Raw genomic sequence first — 25881 nt, forward strand, 5'->3', positions numbered from 1 at the left:
TCAGGAACAACCGTGCTGCCGCGTGCCGAGCGCCATAGCCACAGGTGACGCTTGCTTCAGTGTTGCCGTAGCAACCAGAGAACGCGCAGGTTCCAGCCCAAGGCTGCAAGCTGGAGAGGCGAGAAGCGGTGCTTAGAGGTGGCGTTGCAGGGCACTTCCCCCCGATCTAGAGCTGCTTGCCTGTGTTTCCTAAACGCAGGGTTTCCTAAACGCTGGGGATTTTTCTAAACTTGTGTGCCCGACCTTTAACGTTTGAAATAAAATGAGAGTGAGGAGCAGCTTCCTTCATCTTTAATTTTCAGAATTGCTATGGACTAAAGTTATTTTCTTCCAAAGCAAAGATTTAGTTAGAAAAGGATCAATGCTACATGCTAAATAGCTTTCATATAGCATGAAGACACTTCGCTACTTAAGCGCACTACATGCTTCAGGCAACGAGAATGCGGTGTTGCGAAAAAGAGTGACCTGAGATTCAAGAGATCTGTTAGGTAAACCTATCACTAGCTGGTTCTGTGGCTTTGGGCAAGTCTCTTCATCTTTTGTGAAAGTCTGAAGCTTCTTGAAAAATATTTGAGTTGCATTAGATAAAGCTTTAAAAAGCCACTTTATTCACATTATGGGGCTTTAAAAATGTGCTAGGCGTTATTCCAAACTCTTCCTCTTGCCTGTTTTGTTTACTCCTCACAACGTCATCTGGTGGTCATTATTTTTTACCCCAGTTTGGAGTTGTAAAATGGAGGCACGAGTTTCCCAAGATGCCCAACACTGCAGAGCTAGTAAGTGATGGAGGCAGGGTAGAAGCTTCGGTTTGAATCTGGAGTGCAGTCTCAACCGCGGACAGTTTCTTCAAGTGGAGGCCCTACTCAATCCCATCTGCATAGCGCTCCAAATGCCCACTAGGGTGTCATTTAGCGTGGTGATGAAATCTTCCAGTGAATAGTGAACCCCTTTCCCTGATGTTGTCTGCTTTAAATAATGAAAAGTAGGCCCCGTGGGAAAGAACAGGTGAGTTTGGTAATTGAAAAAATATATTTTTTAACTAGAACAGGTTCCATATTGGAAATTTAGAAGGGTGAGATCAGAGCCAAATTCGGGTAAATACAACAAATTACAATTAAACTTCAGAGATCACAAAACTAGAGGGAGTAGTGTTACTAATCAAAAGAAAACAACAAAAAAGTTGACAGGTGGGTAGAAAAAGTATTCTCTACAGACATTTAAAATATTAAGCAGTGAAACAAAATGACTTCACTTAACTTCATCAGAATCCTGACCATGCTTCCCACCTTCCTCCTCCTCAACAAAACATTAACATTTTGGCCTTCCCTGAATATAGCTGAAAGTTGCATAGATTGAGATATGAAAAATATCAGCTTCTGGAGGAGAGGTGCACTATCACCTCCACCTGATAATCCACACTGTCCTCTATAAGATGATAAAGATACATGACCCTCAGAGGGGTCATGCTTGCACCAAGCTTATGGCTTATGTGGTAGGGCGTAAATCTTTAAGACCTAACATCCCTTTTATGTTTTCTAATACCCTTTTTACTATCCTGAAATGAATTCAGATAATGTAAATGACATAGTTCAAAGGTAAAACAGCATAATGTCATAACTACAACATAGAGAAACAAATAAAAGTTAAATAGGAAATGAAATACTCAGATCAACTTAGCAAGAAGACAAAAACATTTCTTCAAATTTCTGAAATACCATTAGACCACTGGTCTAAGACCGAACTAGGCTAAATACTCACACACACAGACACACACACACACACACACACACACACACACACACACACACACACACACTCGCTCTCTCTTCCAGTGGAGAAATTAGAATAATTTGTAGACTGATAGCAGAAGGCTGAGTAAAATTTGAAGAAAAAGCAGAACTTAAACTTTGAAAGAATAGTAGAGAAATAGAAGAGCAGGTTTCCAAATAACGGGAATGTTATCATTAAAGGCACAGAGGCAGGAATGTAAAGGTCAACTACAGAAAGAACTGATGCTCAAGAGATCAGATATGCCTTAAGGAGCAAGATTCAACAAAAATGAGTGAGATACATTTCCTTTTATCTCCCCCTGTCCCTTCTCCAAAAAAAAAAAAAAAAAAAAGAATCAAAGAAAAAAGAATTTGTTCTGTAGGTATAATAAATTAACAAAATATTTTTCAAAAAAACAATGTAAGCAAACTTTCAAAAGAAATTTCTAAAGCCATAAGAAGCACCTTTCCATATCTCAATCCCAAAAGTTATCAAATTCATGGTGGGGTATCAGAAGCTTTTACTGCAGAAAATACAGGAGGAAGGTGTTACATATGTGCCAAATGGAAAACAAACCAAGACCTGTTATTTACTATTGTTTTTCAAAAAATCATAAAATTAGCCATTATAAAAAGAAAAATAAGCTGAGTCTGTGAGAATTCAGTATTAACATGTTTATCACACATCATATAAATTGTGCTCATTACACATCGCATTACAAAATTCTATCCTAAATAGATATGTCTTGAAATAGGAAAAATAATGAACCAACCATCTTAAAGGTTTTAATTTCTCAACTTCCTATCAAAAAGTCATTGTGAATGCAATTTTGTTTAATCTTTTCTGTTTCCTTTTTTTTGTCTCTTTCTTACTGAAGCATATGAATATTAGGAGGCAGGAAATAGCAATCGCTCACATTCCTTTATTCCCAATCCTTCCTCCTGAGAAAGATATTCAGCTCTTCTAATAATCAAAGTACAAAATAAACACAACTTCCGATAACTAATTCAGTAGGCTTTTATTGCTCTGTCAACTTCAATAACATCTCCAAAAAATAGTTTTCTTCTAACAATTATGAAACAAATTTGAAAGGCAGGATCATTCACATTATAGACTTGGTAAAGACCTGTACTCCATATAAATGAAAAATATCAATTCTACATTTTAAATGTTTAATTTACTTTGGATTTTATTACAAAAGAAAATATCACTGTAATTATAAAAGTCATAAAAATTAGAACTGTATTGTGAAATTATACCAAGCTATCAAATATTATATAAATGAACGATAAAATTCAATTTCTATTTATTTAAACACAGTAAACATTGGAAGATAATCCCCCTACGAAACAACACAGAAATTAATATTAAAGCAACAAAAGAAAAACCATGACACAAAAATCAAACAACGCACAAAAATTTGACTAAAAAAAAACCTGGGGTTTACAATTAGTCTAAGTCACTGTAGACGTCAATATGTGCTAATTAAATTTTTTAAATGATCTTTAGATTCCATTTCCAACTGTATGTTTTCCTATTTTTGATACTTATATTACCTTTTGCAAAGTTAAAATAGAACCAACTTTACATAAAAATAGCCAAATTTTGAAATTTAGAACACTATTTTAAATTTCAAATGTCCTTAAAATCTTTAAGCTTACTTTCTAAAAAATAAATAATTGTTGGACTAAAGCAAAAGACATTTCACATAACTGTACTGCATACGATAACAATGATGTGATCCACTACATAAATAAATTTAAAACATTAAATTAAACATTTTTTAATTATAATTTTATATCAATGGCATATGCATCTGAAATCTGAGCACTTTAAAACAGGATACACATGTAAAACTGTTGAGCACATTTACAGAACTGATGTACATGATATAATCCTTAAAAAACAGAAAGCTCTGGTGTCATACCTCAGTTTCAGAAACTATTTTTCTTTTTTACAAAATTCTGAACCTGTCTTTGTAAAAGCAAAAAAATTAGAAAGCTATTAGTACATACATATATTTTATGTATGTGGAAGAAACAGAAATGTTTTTTGGATGAAAAAACAAAAGTTAATTTTAAGTGGTAAAGAAATCTCCTTTATAAATACATGCATTAGCACATAAAAAATTTTTGTCCTACATTTTTTACAGAAGACTTGGCAAATGTGGACATTGATATGCCACAGCTTTTTTAAACAACTTAAGAGATTTAAGATTTTATAATTTACATACACACACATACACACACACACACTAGAAAGATTGTGTGCTTCACTTCAGTATATCTAATATTATTAAAAATACACAGAATCATCCTTTAGCGTAGGGAAGTTAATTCATTGTTTTCTCAAAAGCTGCTATTTTTGAGTGAAATAGCATTCAAAGAAAAGTAATTTTCAAATGGTCAACATCGAGATTTATTACAGTATTTGTAAACAGACATCTATAAATAAATAAAACAGGGTGGAGAGAAGAATATCCTGAGGCGGCTCTGTGGCCAGGGTATTCAGTAGCACTAAGCTCCATCCTGGAAACCAAGGCATCTAAGAAAGTGCAGAGCTGTTTATATGAATTTATTTTGTAAATGGAATATGTACAGGTTTAATTATTTTGCACCTTGAGGTAAATCAGTACATAGCAATTACTACTGCTCATTTTCACCTATTTAAGGCAACATTTAAAAATCAATATCTGGAGTAAATTATATTTTTCACTTTCTTGCAATGAATGCTATCCATGATTGTTATTTTTCAAAAATAGTGAAATAATATCATGACTACATAAAACAAGCAGTTAATTACTTAAACATGAATTACCTTTACTCTTCAATGGAGTAGTCATATAAAATCATTTTGTAAGTCAAGTAGTCAAAAGAAAGCAGAAACCATTAACAAATACTAAAAATATTTTGAGTGCAAAGTATTTTGCAAGTCATGTTTTTTCTGGCACTGGATAATTATTATACATAATTAAATAAAATCACAGAAACACTATGATCCCAGGTAGTTTTCAGTTTATATTTTAAAATCACTTCCTATAAAATAAGCACATATGTTTTACCCTATGATGTCCAGACACAAGGAAACGATGTGAGGAAATCTTCCTGTTCAGGTGTATCAGGGGGAGTTTACGAAATACAGCAGCAAATACTGCGGTCTTTGGAAATGATTATGCTGCTATGAGTATAAAGGAATCACTTCAATGGAAGCTCAAAAACAATAACAAGCACCATGGGTAATACTCTATTATCAATTGCCAATAGAGTCTCACTCTTTTTTAGGCAGTACCAAATGATGCCAGCTATATTTTCTAAATAAAAAGTAGCTATAGTTAGTTGTAACCTCCCATCTGAGGCAGAAATTGAATACTTTATTTTAACTAGAATCTGATAATATGGTCTCAGATGTGAAATTACATTAAGTAATTTAGAATGAATTAAAAACACTTCAGAATTGCTATTAATATCAGCTTTTGGCATTTCTCATGATCCTCTCTATAAGAGTAATTCTTTATACTTTTGTACTTTAATTAAATGATTATAGGGAGCACTGGAATTTCTTAAATGTTCATGTCACTATTTTCCTAATGTTCATGTCACTATTTTCATCCTAATGTTCATGTCACTATTTTCAATATTTCCATGGCTTCTCAAACTTCAATACTAAATCATCCTCTTGCCAAATTATTTTCACAACCCCATTCATCCAGTCCTACAGGCTGAACAAGAACAACATTTATTTTTCATGTGGAGCTAAGAGTATGTAAAAGATAACTAAAAAAATTTGCTAGAGGTTAGATAGCTCCGAAATGCAAAAACTAAATAACAAATACTAACATGAAATAGAAAGAATGCCATCAATCTGAGCTATACGCAGAATGTCTAAATTCCTTTTAAAATACAAATATGGCAGTGCATTATATCAAAGATGTAAATTCTGTCAACTGCTTTCAGATATAAACTGTAAATGCAAGTGAGCACCAACTATTTACATTAACAATTTACTCTATATTTGTTGCCTTTTCAAATGTGTATATATTTAAGCATCATATCAATTAAAATAAATATTTTAATTTGAAATCACAGATATCTATTAAATATTATCTATACAATAGAAACAATGTAAACAGAAAATGAAAGTAATTCTTAATAGTATAAAGTAATACTGATCATAAACCCATTTAAGAATTCTGACTCCTGATTATTGAATCGTACACTACTTATAATAGAAAAATAATCAAAAACTTGAACCTGATACAAATTAAACCACATTTTAAGAAAAAGACAGAAAAGGCAGAGAACAAACTGGGCATTCTGGGCTCTAACAAAGTATCAGAATTCAGAAAAAATTTCTACAGACGCAACAAAATTTTACTATTGTAAATTGGCATTTTATAGCTTCTAAAATTCATAAATTATGACTAATATGGGGTTAAATAATAAAATCGTCTGCAATTTTACTTGTCTATCTAAATGGAAACCTAGTGGTGGAGGTTCTAAGATTGAAAATAAATTTTAAAACAAAAAGGTCAACACTACGGTTCATATCTAGAAAGATTCTATTGTTCTATCCTCGATAGCTAAAAAATATCCATCGCTTGTTAAACATGATGGACATCTACATAAATGAAACACAAAGAGAAGCCATGACATGTTACCATCTGTCCCGCGGCATTGGCATAAAGATTCTCTGTCCTTCCCATACCTTTCCATAAAGCACTAACAGAAGTGAAATGATATGTGAAAATTTTCAGTAACTCAGGTTAAAATTTTAACTATACAGACGAAGTACATATCACTTAAGGTTGGTATAAATTATCACTGATAAACAAATAGATTTAAAGTTTGAGATTTAAAGATTGAATGCTTTTCTCCCATATCTTTCTACTGCAGAACAGAACAAATTTTTTCAACAGAAGATATATTTGAATAGTAAAAACCATGTACCTTACTTCTGAAAGACCATTTCATATATACATGGTCTCTATGACGATCCTCACAAACTTCAGACACTACTTAACCCAGTGGTCACGCATCAACAGCGTGACATACAATATGGTAATATACAGTGACATGAAAACACACACATTTTATACATATATATGTATCTGTATATCTATCTATATAATTTCTCTTGGTTCAATTTTATAACGAAGTTTCAGCATCCATGTATTTCTTTGTTGGTTCATCTTCAAAATTTATTTGCACACTCACAGGTTTTTCAGGGCTATTTAAAACAAAGAATGAGAATAAATGATTTTGAAATGAATAGATATTACACCTTAAACATGGCCAAGAATAAGTATTCATAATAAGCCTTGGAGATGACTATTAATACTATATGTCTTATGTCTTGCTATTATTTTACTGCTTTCTTTTCCTACCAGTAAACTTAATTGAAAATGCAAATATTAAAAACTCTTAGTTTTTTTAATGGATATTTTTCTCACTAAAATTCATGTTTTTCTTACAACTGAAGAGAAGCTCCTTGTAACTGGTCAGTATGACTATGTTTATTTTTATTTTATAAATGAACAGTTATAGAATTAGACTTTTATTTCACTGAAAACCCCATTTAAAAAATTAATCTTTGTTAATATAAGTAAGCATCACACAAATTTCCTAAAAAATGTAACAAATTTACATTACAAACCTTCTCTCCCCAAATTTGGTTCACAAAGGTAAGATCAAAACACATATTCTATATTTCAAAAGTTTATATGAAATACGATAATTCCATGATTATGGATAAACTAACTTAATTGTAACACATGAATATCTGGGGTTTTGAAATTTTTTCAAAAGTATAAAAACACACAATGCTTTGCTGAATTCTCCATGCAAAACTAAAGAATGGCCTCCCTAAACATTTTTCTGTTAAACAACATAACTCAAACATTCTCTTTCTTCCCATTTTATTTTTTATTTTTTTAATTCTTTTTCATTTAATTTTGAATTGAAGGACAACCTAAATGAAAGGCAGAAGTATGAAAATACTATATTATTATTATAACGTCTATATATTTATCATAACCATACTAACAATCTAAACCAGGAGTGTGGATGAGATGTAAAAAATTAAGAGTAAAAGATTATTTAGTGAAATTCTGGCTGCATGAAATAATCTAAAATGACAAAAGAGTTTCACTTAAAACCTTTTAAGATCAAAGATAGAAATGATGAAAGGAAACAGTCTGGCTTAGAAATTAGAACTCAAGAAATGATGATATAAAAACAAACAAACAAACAAAAATGATAGAGATTAAGTAGGAACAAGGTTCTAAAAGGAAGTAGAGAATGGGAAAACCTAATCAATTATCAAAAGACAGTAGCCAGAAAGATAGGAATTAAACAAAAATAGCTATATGATTGCTTGCCTAGAGAAGTTTTGATCTGATGCCCAAACAGATATACTGACAACCAATATAGTATCTGGCACATAATGTACACAAAATAAATATTAGTTACTCTAGTTTCTCCGGAGACCTAAATGATTAAAGTACTAATGATTATCAAATTGGAATCCCTGAGGTTCAGGCCTTGAAATGAGGGCAAAAGAAAGAAAACACGGTTACATAGTAAGAAATATAAGAAATAGTTATGTGGTATATGGTCCATTATAAAACTGAATTAAATTTCTTCCAAAGATCTTCAAGAAAAAAAGGTTGCCTCACCAGAAGAAACTGTAGGCTAAAACAAAACAGAACAAAACAAGGAAAAATTCATATTTTTCTTTTTCTTCTTGGACCACCAGAAAGCATGATTGAGGTAGTGTGTTCAAAGTGTAGTATTTATTTAATCCCTAGTAATTATCTTTCTTTATATGATTTTATATATTTATTCTATACTACCATAGGTATATATTCATCTCTATAATAAAACAGCTCAAATTGTTTTAAACAGGCAACTATAAATTTTAAAAATAAAACAATCAGTATCTTTGATTTCAGTATACAGAAAAATAACTGATAGATTGACAGATGAAAGGAAAAAGAAAGGAAGAGGAAAAGGTTGGTTTTAAGTAAGGAGAATATAAATTAATGTAAATTGAGTTAAATTTAAAGGTTTTATTGAACAGCTATCCATAAGTAAACTGAAATTAGGCTATAGTTAGAAAATTTGTAAATAGTTACAGCTACCTCGTGTTAGATCTTGTTACTTTGGCATTCTCAGTGTTCATGGAAAGTGCCTTCCACTGGGCAGTTTTGGCCATTTCATCTGATATGTTAACAACTGAGGGATCAACACTGAAGAACAAATACACTTTTTGGTTAGTATTCAGTACTTGCAAAAGCATTAATAATGTCACTCTTATTACCAATATATTATTTGCTTTCGTCAACTTAAAACTAAGAAAATTCTTTGCCATGCACATAAACCAAGGTCTAAGAAGACATCAGAATACTGGAGTTCGTTCTGTTACAAAGGTTTTGTGAGGAAATGACTCTTTCTTTATAATCAAAACTAGGAGTAAGATTAATTGGCGATGATGCCCAAGATGATCAACTTGTCTAGAAATACACTACTAAAATATCATAAAAGAATACATTAATGTACTTCTAAATATAAAAGAGTAATATTGCCTCAAGTCAATTAGAAAACTTTTATAATTGGCACAACCTTTAATCTCATCAAATAAATATCCGAAGTAGGTAAGGAAAAATTAAGATTATAATTTAAAAAAACTTTGTTTTTTATAGCTCTTAAAAAATATTAAAAAGAATTCTGGGAAAGGTGACACTTTATTTTTTATTTTTTTAATTTATTTTATTTTATTTTATTTTATTACAATATTGTCATTTTTTATCTAAATGTAAGTGACAGAGCCTTAAAGCACATTTCCATGTGTTAGCTTACAACTTTTGTTTTAAATTTTCTAGACCTTTGTTCAGTGAAGCTATATAGAAAATGAAAACTGAAGTCCAGTCAATCGACCTTATTCACCTGTGGTGAAAAGGATTCTTTTGATATCACATAAAGTCACTCACTTGATTTCATAGTCTTGAGAAAAAGATTTTCTTTTAAAATCAATATATCATTTGCTTTTGTTTCATTAGAAAACACTTTTTTCCCCAGCTCTATTGAGATATAATTGACATGTAACTGCACTTTGATATTAAAAATTCTTATCTGTATATCTCCATTTATTTTTATTATTTATTTATTTTTGGTGAGGCAATCCTTGGTTGACCTCACAGACTGCAAGGACTTTGTCAGCTTATAATCCCTTATTTTCTATTTTTTACACCTACAGCACCTGGTCTTCCTTGGTGGTCTCCCATCCAAGTACTAACCAGGCCCGACCCTGCTTAGCTTCTGAGATCAGACGGGATTGGGCTTGTTCAGAGGTGACACTTTACAACTGGAACCGGCTCTGAAAATATTTCAGCAGATAATACAAAAACAGGTTTATAAATACTGCTTTTTGTTACCATTCACGTTTTTAGTATGGAAGTGTTATCAAATTAATCAAAATGAAAATCAAAAGAACAAAATACTGTCCTTTTCAAAAGGAATAAGTGTAATCATTCCATGACCCTATGAAATGTTGTAAAAATTACTTCAAGACACAAATCCAATAATGATGATACCCATAAATAATTTTGGGCCCAAGTTGGTGAGTCACAGGTGATATGAAAGTACTACAAAGGTAACAGAAATATATTTGCAAGCCCTTTTTCTTCAGCAATAAAAACAAAAACAAAAAAAAAAACAAAAAAAAATTTCATGCAACAAAAGCTACAAATACAAATGTCAAATTAGGTGTTTAATTAACAATGTGATGGCAACCAGGTTATAAGTGACTAAACAGCAGTCATTTAGAAAGTGCTAGTTTTGGACATGGTTCCATAGTGTAGCAGTTAGCATGTCTGCTTTACATGCAGAAGGTCCTGGGTTCGCGCCCCAGTGGAGCCAAGGTCCATGGTCTACTGCCGTGTCACCCTGAACAAACCCAATCGATGTCTGACCTCGGAAGCTAAGCAGGGTTGGGCCTGGTTAGGACTTGCTTGGGAGGCCACCAAGGAAGACCGGGTGCTGTAGGCATAAATAATAATTTAAGAAAAAAAAAAAAGTGCTAGTTTTGCTCATACTTTAAACTTGAATATCATTTAAAATTTAAGTCTGTAGAAAAGTGTGGCATGGTCTTTGGAGTCTCTAGGAATGGCTGCTTCACTAAGTCAAATTTTAAAAAGTGAGCAAAATGTGAATGCCCAGATTCCGCAATGGCAGAGCCATACAACTTGAAACTTTGCATAATTATTCTTTGCTGAATTACCAACTTCAAATAACTGAAGAAATTATTGAAACACTTTTGAGCTTCTAAATGTCCTCCTCTAAGTAAGAATAAGAACTTTCTCCTGACTAGAAATTAAGACCTTTTTTGAAGAAAGTATATATACATTTTTTTCCCAAAATAAAACTAATCGGAAAAAGTTTGCCTACGTTAAATATTTTCACAGTTTATAAGGGCTTTACAGTTTTCAAATGCTTTCACATACTATCTCATTGATTTTCATGGCTAGTAATCCAGAGCTACTTAAAATTTAAACTTCTTGCAGACACAGGCCAACCAATTCCTGGCATTCTTGATGTTCAAATTTCAAACGAAGCAGCATTAATCATGGCTCATGTCATCACTTAAAAAACAAAAATAAGTATACAGATACCCATTCTTTAAGTTAAATATCAGATAATGTAAGTGTATAGATGCCACTTAAGTTCATCAAAGTCCATGTGTAATCATAGTGAGAAAGTGGTAATGCAGGACCTATAGAAATTAAGTGGTAAATAATCTCAGTAAATTGGTGTCACTAATAACCATCATAGCAATTCCTAAATTCTTTTCAGAAGTCCAACCAACGAAGTTAATATTTTAATTCATTTAACGAACATTGATAGAATCTAGTGTAGCAGAGCATACAGTTGGATATATTAAAATGTCTATATGTGGTATTTAATTTAAAGCACATAAAGATTTGAGAGAAAATCATGAAAGTGACATGGAATAATACCAATGATGAAAATTAACAGCAAAAAGTATAGAGAAAATTACTTAATAAATTCATTTATCAAAAGTTAATCAACATAAACAAGTCCAAATGTAATCTCTATTTAAAGTATAAAGATTAGTTTAAAAAAAAAAAAGATTGAAGCAAGTTAATTAAATATCAACAATTTTTATTAAGTGGTCAGAGAAGGAATCTATATACTTTCTAAAACTGATTTTTCTCCTATAAATAGCTAATTTAAAATGAAATAAGTGGGTAGTAATAGGCATCAGAGGTGTGCACAAATAATATAGGTTTTTAATCTTCTAAAACTACAAAAGAATTTTTTAATTTACATTTCCCAACCTCTACTTTTAGTTCTTATTTTTAAATATAAAACACACATGACAAATGATATATGAAACAATAATTTTTCCATAATACGAGCCTTCACAGCCAGTGGTCAAATCACACCTTTGGAAACTAGAAGAGTCCTAGGGCTCCTAAACATAGTTACATACTGAGAGGTTATCAGAAAATGGGTTACAAACATTTACCTTCCAGCACACACTGACCCGGGCCCTAATGAAGGGCAGAAAGGAAAAAGCTATACTACTGAGAGAATGGGAATACTCAGGGACTCATGTACCGATTTTGAACTTCACTAAAACAAAGAGTGATGAAAGACAAATCTTTTCTGCTTGGCATGGACATTAGTTGAACGCTCTGGTTCAAGTCCAGCTTTTTCTTCACTTCTGCCTATAATACGGGAGGGGAAGGAGTGGAAGACTAGCATGAAATCCTCCTTTAGTTGATAAGCCAGATGCAGGTTTTGTCACCTTTTTAAAAATAGATATCACTCTTTTAAAGAAGCATTACATGGCTTGTTCATGTACTTGACATGTATATAAAATACATTTTACAAGATGAAGTTTTATCTCACCTATATTTTAGGGCTTTAACTGGAATTTGCAAGAGACTTCCCCCTTCAAATGGAAGATGCACAGTATCGTCATCAGCCTGAAGCATCCGTTCAGCTTCCTTTAGAGAACATACATAAAGAGATTATTTTCCACAGAATATTTCAGATCAACTTCTATGTTACAAGTCAACTAATGGTACAGAATACTGCATATAAAGATTAAAGTTTTATTTGACTTTTTTGTAAAAAGATTATTTACTTAAAAGTCCTTTTGGTCATCATGCATGCCAGATTATTAAAATGCTGTTAAAATTAAAATGTATGCTAAAATGTGCTTGTATTTTAAGGTTAAATTAGATGGTACACTACGATGTAAAATTATTCTGTGTTAACCCGTGTCTTCATCCTGCTAAATGCTCCTGACAGATGATTAAAAATATACATGATATGTAATTTTTTAAAAATATTTTTGTGTCAGGGCTATGGAGGTACAAACTGGTAAAATGGGTAAGAACTACCCATTTGGGACAAGTTACCTACTAATCTCTCTGCCTCAGTTTCCTTATTTGTACACTGGTGATAATAAAGTACTTATACTTTATAATAATATGTTCTGAAGAGGTATTAAAGGAGGTGATTCTCATAAAGTGCCCATTATAGTGCCACTTGGTACAAAATATTAAACAAGTGTTCTTGTCTTTTTACCTCTTTCTCCTTTTTCTTTTTGTCATCTTCCTTCTTTTTCTTACTTTCTGGCATGAGATCATCAAGCCAACTAAGTTCTCTCTTTGTGAAACACAGATCCATGAGTTTGCGTATAAAGACTAATGCAAGAACCTTAAAAAAGTGGGAGAGAGAATATTAAGCAACATTTAAAAATATATAAATTATATCACTTGAAGAGAGAAAAAAATAATAAGCCATAAATAATAAAAAAGCATGCAAACAAGAGTTATGCAGTCGCCAGCAAGGAATGTCAAAGATTGTTGGCAAACCACCAGAAGCTAGGATAAGGCAAAAAAGGATTGATTCCCCACAGGTTTCAGAGGGAGCATGGCCCCTGTCCACATCTTGATTTCTGACTTCTCGCTTCCAGAACTATGAAGAATGATTTCTGTTGCTTTAAGCCAATGAGTATTTGGTACTTTGTTACAGCAGCCCTAAGAAACTATTACAAGTTATTACAAAGTTTTTGCTTTTTTTCTTTACATAGGTCTTGCTTTTCAAATTCAGTCTTAAGTATTTTATAGTTTTTGGTCACTATTGTGAATAAATTTTTTTCCCATTTCCATTTTTCACATTATTACTAAGATAGAGCCTAAGACCAATTCTCATGTTTTCTTGTACCTAGCCACTCAAACAAAATTCTTATTAATTCTATGAAGGCTTTTATAGTCTTTTTTGTTTGAATCATTTGCGTTAATAGGTGTATAAACACATTATGGACAAATAACGTTAGCTCTTTATACCAACTATTATATTATCTTATATCATAGAACCTTCAATTCAGTATCAAATAACAATAGTTAATAGCAGGCTTTCCTATATTAAAACTCATTTACAAATACTTGTTCACGATGAAATTTTATAAAAGTTTAACTTTGTTTATACTGATAAATTTTGATGTTCAAGTATCAGTGTATATCTACTTAATCATGACACAGTACTTATAGAAACACTGTACATTCACTTATTTGTTAATATCTTACTTTAAGATGTTTTCATTTATATCAGCCAGTGAGAAGGCACTAATTCTTTTGTATAACTTTATTAGGATGTGGTATTAAGATCTTGCTAGTGTTTCATGAGAAAAAGTGCAGAAGTTTCCACCTTTTCCTTTCGTTTAGAATAATCCAAGAAGTATTAGAATTAACTGTTCTTTTGAAAATTCAACTATTAACCCATCTAGGCCTGATACTCCAAGGGGAGCTCTTTATTTTTCCAGTCTCTTCTATGCAACAGAGGCATACTTTACATAGGTTTTATACTTCCTTTGGGTCAATTCTGGAAATATATATATAGTATGGAAATCATCTATTTCCTCTAGATGAGGGGCAGATAAACTATAGCCCCTGGGTTAGATTTGGTCTGCCACCTGTTTTGCATGGCCTATGAACTAAGAATAGTTTTTACAGATGAGCATTTGGAATTGATTTAACACTAACTTTGAGCCACAATTAAGTGAAATATCCCAAATGAAAAAGAATTCCATTCTTCTCATTATTAGTCTTTTACTTAAAAAAAATTGAAAAATTACCTTTTGAATTTTTTCAAAATGAAACTGAAAATTTCTCTCTTGTTATATAGGTGCCTATATAATATTCTTATGTCCCACAAAGGCTAAAAAATTATCTGACCCTTTACAGAAAAAAGTTTGTCAAACTCTGCTGTAGATGTTCAAATTTATTGTTATAGATTTATGTAATATTTTCGTAAAGCCCCTTGAATCTCTTCCATAGATATAGTTACACGCACACACACGCACACGCACGCATTTTTTTCTCTTTCTTAATCTTGTATTTTGCTCTCTGATTTCCTTCTTTGTTCAGGCTTGGGAGGAGTTTATCCATTATTGATCTTTACAAATAAAAAACTTGGTTTCATTTTTAAGTCTTCTTGAATAATAAAGACAATGAAGGGAATATGTTTTCCTATGATTATAACTTTAACTGTATCCCACAGACTTTATTAAAAGTTCTCCATTTCAGGACTTCCTCAATGATTTTATAACTCAGTTTTCCACCCAGAGATTATTTCAGCATTTAATTTCTACACTCTTAAGATTACATAACTTTTCATTATTCATTTGTCATTTATTTGTGATGAGAGAATATGATCTGTAAAATTTTTACAGTTTTTTCATTTTTTATAGATTTTCTTTGTAGCCATGTACATAACTAATTTTTACATGGTATTTACAAAAGAATGAATATTCTCTAATTGTAAAATGCGATATCCTGTGATAATTTAATCAATTATATTGTCTGTTAATATCATCTCAAATATTTTATTATTTTTTAACTTCTAGATCTGTTAATTTCTGAAAAAGATGTATTAAAAGATCCCATTAAAGAACCATATTGTTCTGGTTGCTTTGCTTTTTACATTTGGTTATCATATTTGTTCCATGAAAGTGCTAAACTACAAAAACCGCGTTCTATAGCCCAAAGACTATAAAGCAAAACAAACAAAAATTGAGAAAATGACAAGAAATTTAGTTTTGAAAATGACTGGCTGAATAGCTAGAAAGGTCTAAGTCACATTTCGAAGCACCTCAGGTGCTTAACATGGGCTACTCCTTTTCTCAAGTCAATTATACATATTGATAAATTAATTGCTATTAACACACACAAAAATGTTATTAATTAGTAACAAAGTCTGAAAAAACTACTTACCATCATGGGAAAAACTACTGCAGCAGCTGAAACTTTTATCACCCACAGAAGGACCAGACAAGTAAGCTGAATGACTGTGAAAATATGGACCTTCCAGAGAGGCACATAGCGGAGGTATATCAGATCGGGCTGATGCTTAGCAGGCATTCCAAATAATTTTATACGGTCAAAAAACTACAAATGAAGTGAAAAATAAAACAAGAAAAAGTTTTCAACAAAAATATCATTTCTGCTCCTTACGACAAGAAATTATATTTAACTTTAGGGTTTTGTGATTGAAACTATGACTTCCTTAACATGTTCTCAAAGTATAGAATGTTTCATATAGAACATCTGTATGCAAGGAGAAAAAAAAAAATCTAGGCAATCATTTGAATTGATGCAATTAATTTAATCAGGAAACTCAAGCCAAAACACTTTAATTTGGGAAATTAAAAGATTTAGACAAATTTATCTGCTATAATCAAATGCAAAAGTCACTTAATCTTTTTCGGTGTATTTCTAATATGTACAATAAAAGAGTAACAATCTTATAAGGTTCTTTCCACATCTAATATCACCAAGTCTATGAAAATAACCTCAGGGAACAATTAAAACTTTTCAACCATTGAAAAGAAAAACTATGAGCAAATTTGTTGGTCTTTCTGAGCTTTAATTTCCTCATTTATACACTGGGAATAAGATCAGCCCTATCTACCTCATAAAATTGTTATTTTAAAAAAAAGTGAGCTAATGAGATCATTTCTTGTACAGTAGTAAGTAGATCCTAGACCGTGCTTAAAAAAATCCAAGTGCTGCCTCTAAGTCTTGCTAGCCACTAGCTGGCAACTTTAGACAACATGCTTTTTTAATCCCATGCTAACTGTACTTCATAAGCTAAATATTTTACACTGAGATTGGATTTATAACAAACCTTAATAAATTTTATCAGATTGTTTTCCAGGAAATATTATAAATAAGACAAAACAAAACAGTGAAATCATTGAATTCCAGCCTTGGCTCCATTGCTACTTAGTTAAGAACCTTTAGTCGGTCCCTCTACTTGTTTCCTGATTTACGAAATTTAGTGTTTCTTCCTTTCCTGCTTCCCAACATTGTTTAGAGGATCACAGAAAATAATTTATGTACTAGCTTTATAAACTGTATTGTACCATACAAATGGCAGATATTACCATTTTTATAGAAAACTAATATCTACCTTTCTTTTTAAGCACTGAAATTGTTCTACATGTCAGAAACAGCACTTTTTCCCCCATTCCAATTTGTTTGATCTTCCCTCATACTATCTTAAGTCTTTAATGACCGACAGCCTTTCAATGGCTTAAATTAAAAATGGGCAGGACCATTATCAGTTCATTATATCCTTCTGGGGGCGGGGAGGAATGTGGACTAAGCCAATAATCACACAGAAAACATGGATGTGAAGTCACCAGTTAATTGCCCTTAAAGTATTAGAGTCAAGAGAGAATAAATTACTAACATAAAAATAATTTTCACAAATTTAAAATATTTTTTTCTACAAAATCATTAAATTGTTTAAACTTACCTGGATTCCTTTTAATGAGGAAACTCCCATATAAAGGAAAACACCATAAAGAACAGGCATTGGAATAAACTGTAAGTGAAATGAGCACAATTAGAACTCATGTTACTAAAACAATATCACAGTAATAAGTACACAAAAACATGGTCAATGAGTACCTACTGAGAGAATTAAAAGATCTCTCAGTGATGAGCTCTAACTTTTCCATAAATAAGAGAGTGCTAGTAAACAATAACCTCCTTAAAAAAATGTTCATCATCTATATGTTGCTTCCTAAAAATACATAAAATACTCAAAAAAGCACATGGTACATATCAATCACTCAAAAAGCATTAGCCCTTATTATTACTAGCACTATCCCTACAGTACCACTATATTATACAGTACCACTTACTGAATATCTTAATTGAACTCCATCCCCAAAAGAAAGTTCTTATTACTTTGGCAATTAGGAGGATCCCAAACCGCCTACCCAGTCCATGCCTATGCAGCCAACGGGAAAGCTATTATTAACAGGCACCATCCATTTACTCAAAAACCACAATCAGCACTCACCCAAGTGAGAGAACTATGAGGAAAAAGGACCTAAGAGCTACAGAGAAAATGCTACTAACTACCTAGTATGTTCTTTCTTAGGACCCTGGAAAAAAAATAACTCAGGAGGAAAAAAGAAGTATGTTAAAAATCTAATCAATATACTTAGGGAATTTCAAGAAAATTTATCCATAAAGTGAAAAAAACGAAATTTTTGAAAATCTCCTAGAAATTAAAGATGTAATTATCAAAATAATTTTTAAATTTTGTAAAAATGATTTCGATGACACTACAGAGACCAATAGAGTGTTAAGGTAAAAAGAGGACATTTTCTTCATTGGTGAGAGAAATTGGGGGACAAAAATGTAAAACCATATCCAGAAGGTCTAATGTCTAACTGGAGTTAAAGAAATACTAACAGAGACAACAGAGAAAAGGAAATAAACAATGGAAGAAAATTTCCGCAGTTAAAGGCACAAATTTCCAGAGTAAAATGACCCACAGAGAGACAAGAAGGGTAAATAAAAATCCCTATCTACCTACCTAAATGTCCCAGTAACATTTCAGAACATCAGGAGTAGAAAAGGAAAATTTTAGTAGCTTCTAGGAAGGGAAAAAAATGTCTCTGAAGTCACAAAAACCAAAGAGATACCAGACTTCTTAGGACCACTGATCTCTAGGAAACAATGACTTTAAGATTCAAAGAAAAATAATTTCTAACACTGAAATGTATATCCAACTGTCAATCAAATGTGAGGGTAATTGTAAAACATATAAGAATGTTTAAAGTTTACCACCCGTGGCACCACATATGACAAAATTAGTCAAGAAATTCCTTTAGCAATACAAAACTTAAGAAAACAAGGAAAAGCAGACCCTGTATATATAATTTTTTTTTTAAGTAAGGGAAGTTAACAGACATTAAGAAAACTTATTAGGTCTTGAAGCTTGGGCTATTATTCTCCAAACAGCAGGAGCTTAGTAAAATATATTAAAATAGAGTATATTTCTACCTCACACTGCTTAGTCCTCAGCGGATATTTATACCATCATAATACTGATTATGTGCTCTCAGAGGGTTTACATTTTTACGATTTACCTTACAGAACAGAATGTAGATGTTGGTAACTTTAGAAAAATAATAAAACTAAAAACATAGTCAAGAAAAGGCAGGTGATGGATGAGAGACTGGGCTAAGCACTTAGGTGTGCAAAATCCTCATTAAGAGATATAATCTTAGGACATAGGCTCTCAAACTTTTTGGTCTTATACTCTTTATACTCTTAAAATTGAGGACCCTTCCCCCAAATGCTTTTGCTTATGTGAACTCCATAGACAGATACAGATATAGACATAATATAGATATAGATACACTGATATATATAGTTTACATATAGCTATATGGGAGACAGATATTCACCACATCAGAAATTTTAAAAAAATTTTAAATAGTTATTTTAATTCATTTTAAAATAAAAAGACCCATTACAAATTAATATAAAGAACATATTTTATAATTCTCCCCCAAAAAATTAAGTGAGAAGAGTAGCACTATTTTATATTTCTGTAAATCTCTTTAGTAGGTAGCTTAACAGCAGACAACTGAATTCTCATATCTCCATGTGTGCTCAATCTGCTGCAATATGTTGCTCTTGCTGAAGTATGTGAAGACAATCCAGCCTCACACAGTTACATGACCAGAAAAGGAAGGCCCTGCCAGGCCCCTAACACAGTGTCGAGAACTCCCAGAGGTCCCTGGGTTAGACTGAAAATCACTGTCTTTGGTAAAGAAATTCAGTCTAAAGATAATAAAGTGAAAAATAAAATTGTATTAAAGTATGCAAAACTACAATGGCAGTAACCGCCAAAACAACTTTAAAAAAAAAAAAAATTAAAAAGAGTTTACCTCTGGAGAACTGCTTTCAGAAAGTGAGGAAAAACAGGAAGACTAACTTTTTATTTTAGAGCTTTCCTGATATTGTACTTGAATTTTTCTGTCTAAATGCAGTTCATACTTAAAAATGTTTTAAACTTAAAAATTTAAAGGACAACCTTCATCATTAGGAGACAACATTCCCATAAGATTGCATATTTATCTTTCTGTCCCAAGCACTTCTAACAATACATTCACCACTATGTAGCAATTGTCCATTTACCTGTTTCACCAAGTAGATTGCCAAGTTCTTAAAAGTAGACAATAATGCATCCTATTTATTATTGTTTCCCTAGAATTCAATAGCACAGTGGCAAGTATTCTACAAATATCTGATAAATTGGCTCTTATAAAGTCCAAGAAAAGGGGATCAAAGAATTCTACTATTTAACTATTTTTTTTTATTTACTATATGATACACACACACACACACACACACACACACACACACAGAAATACCTATCGTAGTGACATCATTTGAAAGACAACTGTTTTCTGCCTTATGAATAAATAGGTTAATAGACTCCTTCGCTCGAGTGAGTTAGCTCTGCTAGTTTGTCCTTTTTTAGTCCTCGGAATCAGCACCTCAGGATTTAAATCTCAGTTGTTGTTTGTAAATGAATCACACACACACACACACACACACACACACACACACACACACACACACACACACTCCCCAAGCTTCTTGTACCCTAATTTATAACTGGTATACAACTCTTTACTTAGTAATTTTTTTAAATACAAAAATAACTAAAACAACCAAGAGAAAAATGAAGTTGAGTTCATCCAGGATAAATACAAAATTTAAGATTAGATACTCTGTTACATTTGCTATGATTATTAGTAATTTTTCTTTAAATCACTAGATTCAGTAGGATGTGTATGACAAAAATCAGATGTGACTATAAGTTGTTTAGTATAAAGTATAATTTCTTACATGCTTCATTTATAATATTAGCTGTTTATGCTTTTCTACTGAGTGCTACTACTTTTGTTTCATCTCGTTTATCGGGAAGAATTAATTAATTTAATTAATAGCAATATTATTTTTACATTTTGGTCAAATAGCTAAGTTTCATCATCTTTCAATATTTTTTCTAACATGCCTATAAAATCTCCTCTAGATATTGTATTCTTTTAGATCATAAGTCATGAATTAATTCCTTCCAAAACTCTATATAACCTTTAATACTATCCTATTAGAATTATTTTTTAAAGGGATACATCTAATATCAAAATGCCTACTATACTAAACACCATACCAAAATATTATTTTCCATGTAAAGTCTAGGAAATAAAACTAATTTTAGATATTTCATTTTCTCATTTTTCTACAATCAAGTATAAATTTTATGATAAAGAAGATTTTAAAACATTGTAATAAAGAGATTTTACCTTTAGTACTGAAGTCATAAACACAGACAGGCCCATTAGAATAAAAATTATTAGCCCTGTGACCCGCTGTTCACGAATTCCCAAAAACTTCGGTTGTTCCCCAGGAGCAGAACATTCAGATTCAAGTTTTAAGCTGTTGACATGACTTATTGACAACACTGTTGCAGCCACAAACCATGGAAGTCCCATGACAGAGCAAACTCCCAACATAACACCAACCACAAGCAAGTCAAGGTGATAGCCAGCTCCTTTCTGAAAAGTGAAATGAACACGAATATTTATAAGTCTAAATTGTTCTTTTAGGTTAAAATCCTACTTACGAAGAGAAGAAATTTTCATCTTCTATCTTTTAAAGCTCTCATCATTGTGAAAACACCTCGGTCTCTTGAAGAAATTATAATACTTGAGACAAAGTTACCTTCAATTTGTGCTCCTTTCTGTTTATGATTACAGCTGTAATTTGTTGATCCATAAAGATGAGAATGGTACAAAGCAGAGCTGGAATAGCAGCTATTAACAAGGTCCACCAAGGATTCTCTCCCAATGGGCTTATGAACCAGCCCCTATTTGGATCAGTAGGCTGTTAAAAAATTAAAAAGAAAGTAAGTTTCCTTCTCCTACTATACAAAATTCCCATAGTACAGACTGTGTCTATTCCAAGAAATGCCAAGGGATCAGAAAGAACTGGATTACATCTTAGGATGTATGGTGAACTATTTGCAAACACAGTCACAAGGATTCTTCCCTAGACGGGTTGTTGTTTAAAGGCATTATGTTTTGGGAGGTTTGCTATGCAAGAAGAGATAAGTGAAGCAGAGTGTCATGTCAACGTGCTCCTACCTATTTCATATAGTGTAAAATCAATCTACCAACTGGGTCAACACCTAAATTAAGCTGCTTTAGAGATCCTGCAAACTAGTGATCTCGGCAGGGTCAGTACTAAGAACTGGATCTACGGACACTATTTTTCCAAAGCATCTGTGAACAAAAATCTGGCACTTTATCAGATGCTAACACATTTCAATGCCAAAACTAAAATTTTTTTTTTATAGCAAAAGATTTTCAAAGCTCAAAAGAGAGGTCAGTGTTCTTGGAGGATACTGAATATACTGAAATCTAAACATGTTTTCATTACATAGACTTCACATGAAGCCTGTCTTTTCCTCATGAAAATATCTGTCAATACAAAAGGGAAATTCATTATTTTCTAATTCAAGTATTACAATTTTCCTACAATGACATATATTAAACTGCTTCATATTCAATACCGACATGAATAAAAATATTGTATCTACACAATGCATACATTCTTAAGTGTTCCTTAATTTGTTTCCCCGAGTATATTTTATGCCCCTGGAAATCAGTCTGCTACTTGAAAGCTAGATCAATAAATAAATAACAAGGATATATTTAGGAATCAGAGTAAGGAAATGTGGCCATGATTACAAGAAATTACATCAATATGTTGAACAAATATTAATGTATTGTATCATTTATTTGTAAGATTTGGTAGAAATGGAATGACTTTTGACTAGTCATCTCATAATGGCCTAAAATCTTAAGTCACTCAGTATCTATGCTTTTAAACAAAGGTCTCACCAAACTTTTTTTTACTATATACTCTTAGCAGCGAAAAGTTAAAAATTAAAAATTTTTATAACTAAGATTGAGCATATATATTCAGTGGCTCTATACTTATTTATGTGCTATGTTACTAATGCTTATCCATATAGTAAAATTCATATAGGAAATATTATAAAGCTTAATTTTTCTTATTTTCAGGTAGAAATATAAATAGACCCTCTAAGTAATTTTGGTGGATCATTTTCCACTCAAGCACTTTACTTCAGAAACCAGTTTTAAAAAATGTTTGGTTTTTTTTTAATCTAAGTGAAAGATAAAACAGATAAAAATTTTCTTCACTATATGGCTTATCTCTAAACCCCTTTATATATCTTCTTCTTCTAAAAGAAGTCATCTAATTTGTTAAATGTAAATATAAGCATTGACACAAATAACAGACTAAGAAAATTCCAGAAACTATTCAAAAGCTACCACTTCCAACTTAGAGGGAAAATAATTATTGGATGCTATATTATGCATATGGTATACTTCATACAAAAGAACTATAGTTTGATGATGAAAACACAGCGTTCATGGATGATCAGATTAAATATCATTTTTTCTTATGGAAGAACACATTTGATTCTCTCCTGATTCTGCTGGAAAATGTTGCGTGGAACTTTCCAATTACTATCAGATACGCTATCCTTCTATAAATTTAACTAGGATATCCTTGCTACTCACAAAATCAAGCTTGAGTTACTTCTAAATAAAGGAATAAAGAATGTTTTCTTCATCTGGAAAATACATCATGAACTCCAGCATCAGAGCAGGGTCAAATTTTTTAAATGGTTCCCAACTCTTCCCCATGGATGTTTTCATTCATTCTCCCTGACAGACTGACTAGCTTTTGATAACCTTCTTATTTCCTTAATATATTCACTTGTCACTTTGCATCTTGTCATTTTATATATGTATGAGAAATATATATATATGTATAATTTTTCTTTCAAAGTATCAGCTCTTCAGAGAGACAATGCATGTTTTAAAAATAACTACCTAGGAGGCAGAGTCTCACTTTTAAGTAGTTTGGTATACCCAGATAACAAATAGCCAAGTGTTTTAATCCTTACCTCAAATTTTTCAGGAACCTGAAGTTTAGGAGATGGAACTCCTACAAGGTAGTCAATTGCAACCATTATTACTATTGTGAGAAATATAGCAAAGTCACTGATTGTCGACCGCACCTATGTTAAAGGGATTATGTTAATATAACCACAAAAATATTACGTGTCCTTTCTAAATAATTCGTATCTTTCATAGATTAAAATATGCCACTAGAAAGTGTGAAAGAAGTCTTCAATAACTGATGCCAGTGAAATACATTTATATCTAATATTTCACAACTAGCCTACCATCTCACATGGTATCATTATTTTCCTACTGCTAGCTCAGACATATAATAAACATTTTTCTCTATGAACAATTTCTTTATAACTATTTGCCATAAAATATTAACCTCAAACAACATATTACTGTACTGAAATAAACAAAGGAAGTGAAAACTAAAAATATGACTATTACCAAAATATACCCCAATTACCTTGGTAGGAAAATAACGCTTGGTCTTAAATTGCTTGAGGAATGAAGACAGAAAAAATGTAGTGAAAAATAAGATAACACACCAAAAGAGCACATCTGGAATATAAGGCCCATGAAGACCACAAGCTGATCCTATAAATACGCCATGAAAAGTTTTACATTCCTGGAAAAGGCGGGGGCGGGGGAGGGGACAGAAAAAGGAGAGATTGAACGAGTTGCTTAAAACAAAAGCTACATCATGCTGAATAAGAAATGGCTACAGTACTAAATTCAAATCAGTAATAAAAACTGTCATTGGCTTTTCTGACTTGACTCAAGATTGTGAGATTAAAGCATGGGATGATGAGCAGTAATGTGGACATTAAAATAACACTTCCTTTAATAAAAATCAATAATATATCAATAATACAGCATAATATAATATAATTACAGAAATCTATTGACTTGATTTTCCTTTGCGGGGAAAGAAATATCCGAAAGGCTACCAGAGATTAACAAAGACACGTGCTACTAAAGTCCTTCTATCCCTTCCTTATATTCTAACGAGACTCATTTTATATAACAACTCAGGTTAACCAAAATTAGTCAAAGGTTCTATTATCCTCAATTTTTAAGGGCTGAACTTAGTAAACCTACAAATTTACAGCATAGATCATGAAAATAAAAGCTACAACTACAAAGACACTAACGTAGCCCCTTTAGATATCAAGAAACACACTAAAAAGAGATCAATCTATAACATTAAGACATCTTATTCATCGTGGAATAAGTTTTTAACAAATCACTTTCATTTGAACACCTCTATTATTAACTCTATTTCTTTCAAAACAAAAGTGACTTTTAAAATATGATATAGCAAAACATTAATCTTAGTTGATTACTGACGTACAATGCTTTAAATCAGCACTGTCCAACAGAATTTTTCTGTGATGATGGAAATGGTATGTACCCACACTGTCCACTACGGCAACCAGCAGTCACGTGAGGAGCCTAAGCACTCGACATGTGGCTAGTGTAACTAGGAAACTGAACTTTTATTTATTTAATTTAAATTTAAATAGACACACGTGGCTAATGACTACTATACTGGACAGCTTAGACTTAAATTAGCAATTAGATAAAATTTCAGATGATATCCTTTCAATTATATAGTTGAGAGCTAACTATCACCTTTAGTGAGAAAAAAAAAAACGACTTTAAATTGCTTACATTATATAAAAAGCACCAGGGAAG

General features: G+C 31.8%; 1 protein-coding gene across 2 annotated transcripts in view; it reads right to left on the reverse strand.

The window, feature by feature from the left end:
* Positions 1–2763: 2763 nt before the first annotated feature.
* The window catches only part of SLC4A7 (solute carrier family 4 member 7), a 62651-nt gene continuing 39533 nt past the window's right edge, over positions 2764–25881 (reverse strand). For both annotated transcript variants that reach the window (XM_025039085.1, XM_025039087.1), the window contains 10 exons: positions 24650–24811; positions 24180–24293; positions 21902–22063; positions 21484–21735; positions 17622–17690; positions 16076–16249; positions 13386–13517; positions 12702–12799; positions 8909–9016; positions 2764–6996 (listed from right to left, as the gene is read on the reverse strand). In XM_025039085.1, coding sequence (XP_024894853.1) covers positions 6915–6996; positions 8909–9016; positions 12702–12799; positions 13386–13517; positions 16076–16249; positions 17622–17690; positions 21484–21735; positions 21902–22063; positions 24180–24293; positions 24650–24811 — 1353 coding nt within the window. In that variant the 3' untranslated portion in view covers positions 2764–6914. The remainder of the gene's footprint in view (positions 6997–8908; positions 9017–12701; positions 12800–13385; positions 13518–16075; positions 16250–17621; positions 17691–21483; positions 21736–21901; positions 22064–24179; positions 24294–24649; positions 24812–25881) is intronic.

Source organism: Pteropus alecto, unplaced genomic scaffold, assembly GCF_000325575.1.
Source record: "Pteropus alecto unplaced genomic scaffold, ASM32557v1 scaffold10, whole genome shotgun sequence".
Classification (NCBI taxonomy): Eukaryota; Metazoa; Chordata; class Mammalia; order Chiroptera; family Pteropodidae; genus Pteropus; species Pteropus alecto.